Raw genomic sequence first — 9,888 nt, forward strand, 5'->3', positions numbered from 1 at the left:
GGTAGAGCGTCGGCCTGGTGTGCAGGAGTCCAGGGTTCAATTCCCAGCCAGGGCACACAGGAGAAGCATCCATCTGCTTCTCCACCCCTCCCCCTCTCCTTCCTTTCTGTCACTCTCTTCCCATCCCGCAGCCAAGGCTCCATTGGAGCAAAGTTGGCCCGGGCGCTAAGGATGGCTCTATGGCCTCTGCCTCTGGTTGCAACAGAGCAAAGCCCCAGATGGGCAGAGCATCTCCCCCGGTGGGCATGCTGGGTGGATCCTGGTCGGGGGCATGCGGGAGTCTGTCTGATTGCCTTCCTGTTTCCAACTTCACTAGTTCTTAGGGGGAGGGGCACAAAGAAAACCAGATAGAAGGTGATGGAGGACAATCTGACTTTGGGTGATGGGTATGCAACATAATTGAAAGACAAGATAACCTGGACATGTTTTCTTTGAATATATGTACCCTGATTTATTGATGTCACCTCATTAAAATTAATAAAAATTTATTTATAAAAAAAAACTAGTTCTTAAGCACTATCCTATAAAATAGGGCAGAGAATTTAGCTATCTCACCAACAGTCTTTGTGGAAGACTACAGCTTTTATCTGGGTTTATTATTTCAGCTGTCCTGAAAGTAATACATGTTCACTGCAGAAAATACGCCAAGTACAGGAAGATATAAGAAAACAGAAAGAAAAAAACCCTCACAATCCTATCGCCTTGAGGGAGTCACTGTCAACATCTTGGCATTTTTCCTTCCACTGTTTATACTTACACACAGCTGAGGTTGTCCTATGTATACAAGTTTGCGACTCGCTTTTTGTGCTTAACATGTCATATGCATTTTGTTTTTAAAACTCCCTGCAAACATTGTAAATTCATAGCTTACAGGTTGAATTTTTCGCCAAATTTTTTACTGTAGTAAAATACATATCAATTTCACCATCGTAATCTTTTTCTCAGTTTATAGTTCAGTGGTCTTAAGTACATTCATTCATAATGTGCAACACTCTTCATCCTCCATCTCCAGAACTCCTTTCATCTGGAAAAACCGAGACTTGGAATCTCTTTAAACAGTAACTCCCCATTCTCCCACCCCTCTGACCCTGGCAACCACAGTTCTACTTCTGACTCTATGAATCTGACTACTCCAAGTACCTCATCAAAGTGGGATCATACAGTATGTCTTCTTGTTGAAACTAGTTTATTTCATTTAGCATAATGTCCTTGTGGTTCATTCAAGTTGTAGCACATATCAGAATTTCCATTTTAAAGCTGAATATTCCATTATATACATTATACCACATTTTTTTATTCATCCATTCATCTGTCAGTGGATACTTGGGTTGCTTCTACGTTTTAGCTATTGTGAATAATGCTGCTATGAATATGGGTGTACAGTATCTCTTCAAGACCTTGCGTTTGATTCTTTTGGAAATATATTCAGAAGTGGAAATGCTGGATCGTTTGGTAAATACCACCAATAATTAGTGATATTGAGCATCTCTTCATGTGCTCATTGGTCATTATATATCTTCTTTGGAGAAATATCTATTCAAGTTCTTTACTCACTTTTGAATTGGGTTGGTGGTTTTTCATTATTGAGTGTTAGGAGTCTTCTCTATATTCTGTGTAGTAATCCCTTATCAGATATAACAGATATTATGATTTGTAAGTATTTTCACCCATCCTGGGGGGTCTCCTTTTTACTCTGTGGTAACTGTCTTTTGATACACTAAAATTTTCACAATAAATTATATTAAACACAGACATCAATTTGTATGAGGCAGAAATGTTTTTTAAGATTTGTATATACTTCTGAATCTCTCATAGAGATAAATCATGAAGTTTTCAAGCCTATAATTAGTCATCAATTGTACATTCTTTACATCACTGAACTTGTTGATGTAACTGACAATGACACTGTTAATTATAATTATGATCAAATATATGAATAAGTAAATACACGTTATTAAAATCTTATGATATGCTAGAACACTGTACATTATGTTGGGCACAATTATTTTCTGAAAGTTTTTACTGAGGTACAGTTTATGGACCAAAAAATCCACCCTCTTTAAATGTACAATTTAGTGACTTTTAATAAATATGCAGAGTTGTGCAATGATCAACACAATCCAGTTTTAGACCATTTCCATCATGGTCACATTCACTTTAAAGAGAAGTCTCTTTTGCCATTTGTGAGCTCCTTCTAGTTTAGCAGTTTAAAACTTTCTAAGCCAAAAGAAGTTCAACACTGATACTTGGGCCCTAAAAGTTAGAAAGATCAGAAAATGGAAATTCAGTAACATACACTATCCAATTAAAAATAAACTGAAGTCAAATGAAATAGAAACAACATATTGTTTTTCTTAATGGTAATATATTCACTGCTAACACAGAACTTACAACAAAACGGAATTCTATGTCCCATCGACAGCAAATAACTGGGTTCCATATAATAAAACTGAGTCACCATTCACTGGAAAAATCACAAACATTTAACATTTAATATCATGCTTAACTAGAGCTATATCACCTTGAGTTCAGCAGAAATTGCTGCCTGCCATGGCACAAATTCAACCTCACTTAATTTTTTTCCAGAGTAGTGCAACTAAAACATAAAAAAAATACTTTTAAAAATAATTCACATACCTGATTTCTTTGGAAACAGAAATTACAGGCCCAAAGTTTTGCCCGATAATCAACCTGACTGTGAAAAAAATAAATATTACAACTTTAGCACTTTCATTTTTAAGGTATAAAGCATTCAAACATAAACTTCAAGTTTATTAAGACATAGAAGTGTATGGATAAAGGTCTGCAAAACGTTCACTGCAGTCAGAATTCTGGCTGCTAAGTACAATAAAAGCTTCCTTCAAACAGTGGTAATGAGGAATTAGTAAATCCTTCTTTCTCTTCTCCAACTTCCTAGATAATATTAAAAAAAAAATTTTCCAGCCCTGACCCGGTAGCTCAGTTGATTAGTGTCATCCTGATATGCCAAGGTTGTAGGTTCAATCCCCAGTTGGGGCACATACAGGAATCAACCCATGAGTGCATGGATGGGTAGAAAGGCAAATTTATGTCTCTCTTCTCTCTCTCTCCCTACCTCTCTAAAATCAATAAAGGGAGGGAAGGAGGGAGGGAGGGAGGGAGGGAGGGAGGTAGATAGATTTGTTTCCCAAATACAAGCTAAAGTTTATTTATAAAGTCATAAATATCCCTGACCTCTGGTGACATGGTAGATAAAGCCTCACCCGGGAATGCTGAGGTCACAGGTTCAAAACCCTGGCCTTGCCTGGTCAAGGCACATAGGAATCAACTAGGAGTTGATGCTTCCCACTCCTCCTACCTCTGCCTTTCTCTCTCTCTGCTCTCTTTAAAATTAATAAAATAGAATCTTATAAAAAACAAAACAAAAAGAAAGTCAGAGATAGAAGAATTGAGGCAACTGAGCTGCATAGTTTCAGGGTCCTTGAGCTTAGGAGAAAAAGAGAGGCAAGGAAAACACATCTTGGGGAATAAGGTAGGGAAATGGTGCGGGTGCTGGAGGGAGAGGGAAAGTAAGGGAAGGAGAGGGAAGAAGGGAAGGAGAGGGAAGAAGGGAGGGAGAGAGAGGAACAGAGGGAGAGAGAGGGAAGGAAAGAAGAGTCACCTAGAATTACATGCTTTGTATAAATTATGCTATTTTCTATTGCCTTGTTATATCAACATAGTATTTGTTATTTTCTATTGCCTTGTTATATCAACATAGTATATGTAATACTTCTAACATCTTTATTATTCAGATATGTGAAACTACTGAATTTCAATACTAAAAAGTATATTGCACACAAGGAAAAATTTCCCAGACTTGAACCACACTGAAGTCACTTGAAGAAAAGTTGAGCAGGCATGCTTGAGTTGGTACACTTACTAGAATTGGTTCAAGGTACTTTAGTTGCTTTTCCCCCCTTTCTACATTTAGAAAATTAACAATCAGTGGCTATCATTTTTTTAAAAAAGGGAGCAACATCCTAAACATGGGCACATTAAGTTAAAGCAAGGTAATGAAGTAAAAAATGTTCCCTCATGTAAAAATTTCATCTTTTAAAGAGTATCTATGACACTCTTTATCTATTTAAAAATTCTTTCAAATAGTGTCTATATTTAAGAGAAATATCATAGGTCACTATCTCAGGAGCAAAAAAATTACACTTAACAATAAAATCAGGCCCTAGCTGGTTGACTCAGCGGCAGAACACCAGCCCAGCATTTTGATGCCCCAGGTTTGATTCCTAGTCAAGGCATAGGAGAAGTAATCATCTGCTTCTCCACCCTTCCCCCTCTTCTCTCTCTCTCTCTCCCTCCCACAGCCATGGCTCAACTGGCTCCAGAGCATCTGCCCTAGTCACTGAGGATGGCTCTGTGGAGCTTCTACCTCAGGTGCTAAAAATAGCTCAGTTGTGAGTGTGGCCCCAGAAGGGCAGAGCATCAGCCCCAGACAGGGGTTGCCGGGTGGATCCTGGTTGGGGCACATGCAGGGAGTCTATCTCCCTTCCTCTCTCACTTGGAAAAGAAGAAAAAAAAATCACAATAAAATCATTCAGAGTTAAAACTTTCTTCTATTAGAGCACCATTATACCAGATATGTATGAAAAAACTGCCAAAAGCTTTTGGATTTCTTTTTTTTTTTTTTTCATTTGATGAGAGGAGGGGAGGCAGAGACAGACTCCCGCATATGCCCCCACCAGGATCCACCCATCAAGCCTAATAGAGGGGGATGCTCTGCCCATCTGTGGCCTTTGCTCCATTGCAACTGGAGTAATTTTTTAGTGCCTAACGCGAAGGCCACAAAGCTATCCTCAGTGCCTGGGACCAACTAGCTCCAGAGCCATGGCTATAAGAGGGGAGGAGAAGAGAGAGATAGAAGGGAGAGGGGGAGGGGTGGAGAAGCAGATGTTGCTTCTCCTATGTGCCCTGGCCAGGAATTGAACCCAGGACATCCACACGCCAGGTGGATGCTCTACCACTGAGCAAACCGGCCAGGGGCTTGGATTTTTTTTAAATGCTTAAAAGGCACCAATAAATATATACAGCTAACCCAAATACAAACTGAAAATGAGCCAAAAAATAATTGAGTTTCAAATTCTTTTCCTCTATTTTTACCTCATTTCCAGACATTCTAATTTTATCTGAAGTATTATGTCAGAGATTTCTAAAAGCTTTCATCAACTAAGAATCTCACCATCTAATAATCTCATATCTGACAACTTGTCCAAATTCAATCACTTATATGAGAATCACAGAAATGTTATAATTTATTGTATTCATCATTTACTAGGTTTTAAAAGAATCCATACCAAAGTGGATTGAGAATGGCTTTGCAAGTCGGCCTACTGCAGAGCACAGGTTCATACTGTACAGGGGGCAGGTCTAGACGTTCTTTCAAAGGTGTAAGGAGACAAGCCAGAGGAACAACCATTCTTGTAGCCTCGAGACGGCTGGAAGGCCACACATTCCAACTAAAACGCACACCATCCCGTTCTTCATTCTGCTGAATGAACTCCAGATATGTTGCCATAGTCTAAAAAGAAACTGAAGTTAAAATTTTAATTGTATGTGAAATACAACTAAACTTCAAGATTAAAAAAAAGGGTCCCCTAACACTTAGTCTGGAATGATTCTTAACACTTATTCTGTAAGAACCTGTAACTGTAAAATGACATCTCCCTTCCCACTTACCCCCAGAGCTGTTTAACTTCAGTGTTCTTTGACTGCTGTCCTTTTCTCAACCCTCCTCTGTAAAACTTAAAGAAATAAAAGGGACTTGCAAGACTTGATCATCTCTAAGCTTCATTTCAACTTCCTATATATATCATTCCATCATCTCGGCCTAGCTGATTTCAGCTCCTTGCCCAAAGATTGGTCTCAAACCCTGTTTCAGCATCCAGCTACCCTCCTCCCTGATCCCTTTCTTCCACTAAAGTAAACACTCCTAAATTTCACACTCCAAGTGATATTGGTTTTGTGCTCTTTTCCCTCCTCCCTTTGTCACCTGTGGAGAACAGGACAGGATACTGATGTGTGAATCCAATTCATAATGGGAACAGCCACCAGTTCTGACTGAATTTCTACTTGGGATCCACAAAATTACACAGAAACGTTTACAATCATGCTACGTGAGTGCCTCACAATGGGTGCTATGCCTGTGCCTTGAAAGGTTTCATTTTAAGAAAAGTCAAGTCATTCAGACAAACCTTTACAAACCCCAATAATGTCAACTCCATTGAATGTTTTATACATCCTGTTCACACTCTAAAATCTAGGCTAATGCATACTTCAGCTGTTTGGGCTCAAAAGAACAAGCACTTCAAGAAAAATAGAGGAAAAAAGTGAATGAAAGAATCTACGACATTATTGGCCTCTAGTGCTCATTTCATACAGTGCGGACTGTGCGGACTAACTATTCTCCATTCTATGAAAAGAGCCATACTGTAAATAATTTGAACTAAGGTAATAATATCGTATAGCTAGAAAAGCAAATGAATGAATTACTGCACTGGACACAACCCAGCCCACAAAAATTCCAAATGTTTGCTCCATCTGAACCCGAAGCACTGTGTACACAGCAGGCACTTGCACAGCTTCCTGGATGGCACTGGGATGAAAATTCTAACATCACAGTTCTCAGCAAGTACTCAGCAGGCTTCATCAAATGAGTGCTTCCCCTCTCAAGACAGAGCACTAACTATTAAAAGGTACTGGCTCCATCCAATGTCCTCAAGCATCTGACATTAACACCTGCTCTCACTTTTCCCACTGTCCCTTCCCCTCTCGCCGCCTTCTTTTATTTATTTAGGGAGAGCGCGAACGCAGTCCCCCACTACCACAAATTATGCAGTCGAGTTTCCCACATTTGGGGAAATCGCAAGGGTCAGCATATCCGGAGTGCAATGGATAAGCCTCGCCCTGGGAAAAACCACCGTCGTGATCATGGTATCTCCCCGGCCAGGTAAGTATCTCTCGCCTTCTTCTATAGCATGCACTCTTTGCCCTGGCACATAACCCAGCGGGACTTCAAAGGCTCAAATAATCCTCTGAAACTTACGCGAAATTACGTGCATGAGCGAAACGTGCAGTTTTCTAGGGAGATGGGTCTACTGTTCACCCAAGTCTCAAAGGCGAAGGGTATCTGAAGAGACGAATAGCTAAATGAATGGATAAATGAAAGGACTGGAAAGATCCTATGGGAGTGCCCGCTAAAAGTAAACGGAACCACTCTCATCCCACCAAGGCACAGCTTTTCAGGACACAGGAGCCAAGTTTAGCCAAAGGTTAAATCCTTAAGGAAAGAATTCTAGCTTCAGCTCCATCACGAAGCAGAAGTCATTTCACCTGAAACTCGAGTTCCTCAGTGGAATGAAAGGGTTTGGGTCCTTCCACACCCCGCCATTCTAAGGGGTCCCGAGTCAGAAGCCAGCCGGCCGCTAGGCCTAGCGGGGAAAGGGTCTCGCCCAGAAGACCCCTGGATCACCGACGGCTTCGGTTCCTTTGCCTCCTGGCAAAAGTCGCACCCAGGAGCAAACCATTCGTCGTCTACAGACTCATGCCCCTGCGCTCGGACCTCCAACCCCTCCTCTGTTTCCCACTCACCTGGACGGGGCCGTCCACCTGGCCGCAGCCGCTCACACCTACAGGAGCCGGCGCAAGCTCCCAAAGGCAAGTCCAGCTCAGCGCTCAATCGATTGGCCAGCGTTCCTGTGCGTCACTCCCCGCGGCCGAGCGGAAGCAAGACGTCAGGGAAGCCTCGCCGCCATCTTGGAAAAAGGCATGAAAGCCGTGCCTAGCGCCGCAAAACCGCAGTTCCTCAGAACATACCTTTCTCTACTTTCACCTATAGACGTTTCCACTTTGCTAAATCCCGGCGCCTGCCAGATGTTTTTTAGGTACAGCTAGCACGCCTCAGGAGTGCCCTCACCTCAGTAGAGCGTTCATCTCGTTGCCCCAGTTACCGGGAAGCGAGAATGATGACGTAGAACCCGGAAGAAGGCGCTGCACTGCGCGGAGGACATTGAAGCTGGCCGGAAACAGGCGTCAGCGCTAGGAAGGGGCGGGGCGGAGGGAGCGTGGGGCGGTGAGCGTGAACGCTTGCGCGCACGCGTCTTTGAGGGGCCGGTGGCCGTTTAGGATGTTTTTCTCCCCTTACTTGCTCCGATGTCTTTCGCTTCCTGCTGAGACTCGCACTAGCGCATATCTCCTGCTTGTCGCTCCCTGTCCTCGGTTGAGGTGGTGACTAATTAACAACTGTTAAGCACTTTAGAAGACTAAAACTACCTCACAACTTGTAGAGCGCAACTTCTACAGCCTCTTAAGTGGCAAAAAATGAGGTTAGGTTTATTAACGTGACCCGGAGACATCGTCTGTCTGTAGCATGTAAAAATAAGCAAAGCTATATAAACTTAAAATTATGTTTAGAATATATCGAGGCACCCAAGAATTATAATTTAGTTCAATTTAGTGTTAGTACAGTTTTAAATTACAGATTATAGAAATTCATGTAAGTCGAAGCACTATGACACAATTACTGTTCATATAAAAAGCTTGTGAGAATAATTAAAGAAATTTATATTTTCCATGTTCCTAAAGCATGTAAGAGTAATGTTAGGTCATCTGACCATTATATTTGTATAAATTTAGGAAATTATTTTTGTTTTTCCCCTCAATGTTATTGGGGTAACACTGATTAACAATAACACATCTGTACAGTGTACTGTGTGTTCAACCCCCCCAAGTCAAGTCTTTGTCCATCATCGTTTATCCCCCTACTATTCCTCATCCCTACCACCAACCCCCACAGTTGTCAGCTTGCTTTCTATGAGTCTGTTTCTATCTTGCTTGTTAGTTTATTTTGTTCATTAGATTCCACATATGAGTGACATCGTATGATATTTGTCTTATTCTGACTGCCTTATTTCACTTAGCGTAATGATCCCAGGTCCATCCATGCTGTTGCAAAAGGTAAGATTTCTTTCTTTTTTATGGCAACTGTAGTATTGCATTGTGTATGCACCACAGCTGTTTTATCCACTCTTTCACTGATGGGCACATGGGCTGTTTCCAGATAATGGCTATTGTAAATAACTCTGCAATGATCAAAGGTGTGCATATATTCTTTTGAATTAGTGTTTCAGGATTCTTAGGCTGTATTCTGAGAAGTGGAATTGCTGGGTCAAAAAGCAGTTCCATTTTTCATTTTTTTAGATAATGCCATACTTTACGGAGTGGCTGCACCAGTCTGCATTCCCACCAACAGTGCATGAGGGTTATACCCTCACCAGCATTTGTTTGTTGATTTATTAATGATAACCATTCTGACAGGTGAGAAGTGATATCTGATTGTGGTTTTATTTATTTACTTTGTTTGTTCTTTTAGAGAAAGACAAGGAGAGAGAGACAGAGAGACAGAAACTTTGAGCTGTTCCTATATGTGTCCTGACCCAGGATCAAACTGGCAGCCTTAGTGCTTCCAGATGATGCTCCAACCAACTGAGCTATCTGGCCAGAGCTTTTTAAATTATATTTTATTATTATTTTCAGAGATACAGAGACAGGAAGGGAGAGGGGGGAAGGGACGCATTCATTTGTTGTTCCACTTAGTTGTGCATTCATTGGTTTCTCGTGTGTATACCGACAGGGATCAAACCCACAACCTTGTCATTTTGGGATGACGCTCTAACCAACTGAGCTAACCAGTCAAGGCCTCATTCTAGTTTAAATTTGCATTTTCCTGATGATTAGTGACATTGAGCATCTTTTCATGTGTCTACTGGCTATCTGGATGTCCTCTTTAGAAAAGTATCTATTCTGGTCCTTTACCCATTTTTCTTTTTTTTTTTTTTTAGAGCACAGGGGCAAGAGAGG

The 9,888-nt window shown here is 41.2% G+C and overlaps 1 protein-coding gene and 1 non-coding gene across 3 annotated transcripts in view; both read right to left on the reverse strand.

Moving 5' to 3' along the window:
• Nucleotides 1-7,992, reverse strand: part of SEC23B (SEC23 homolog B, COPII coat complex component) — a 53,220-nt gene extending 45,228 nt beyond the window's left edge. The window contains exons 1-3 of one of the 2 annotated variants that reach the window (XM_066387050.1): nucleotides 7,621-7,992; nucleotides 5,328-5,551; nucleotides 2,638-2,695 (exon numbers count right to left, since the gene is read on the reverse strand). In XM_066387050.1, coding sequence (XP_066243147.1) covers nucleotides 2,638-2,695; nucleotides 5,328-5,548 — 279 coding nt within the window. In that variant the 5' untranslated portion in view covers nucleotides 5,549-5,551; nucleotides 7,621-7,992. Of the gene's footprint in view, nucleotides 1-2,637; nucleotides 2,696-5,327; nucleotides 5,563-7,620 lie in introns of both variants that reach the window. The other variant, XM_066387049.1, reaches the window with a different exon arrangement.
• On the reverse strand, nucleotides 6,823-6,987 carry LOC136407174 (U1 spliceosomal RNA). Its single transcript, XR_010751784.1, has one exon. It is a non-coding gene; the product is annotated as a U1 spliceosomal RNA (small nuclear RNA).
• Nucleotides 7,993-9,888: the final 1,896 nt, after the last annotated feature.

Source organism: Saccopteryx leptura, chromosome 5, assembly GCF_036850995.1.
Source record: "Saccopteryx leptura isolate mSacLep1 chromosome 5, mSacLep1_pri_phased_curated, whole genome shotgun sequence".
In the NCBI taxonomy this organism is placed as follows: Eukaryota; Metazoa; Chordata; class Mammalia; order Chiroptera; family Emballonuridae; genus Saccopteryx; species Saccopteryx leptura.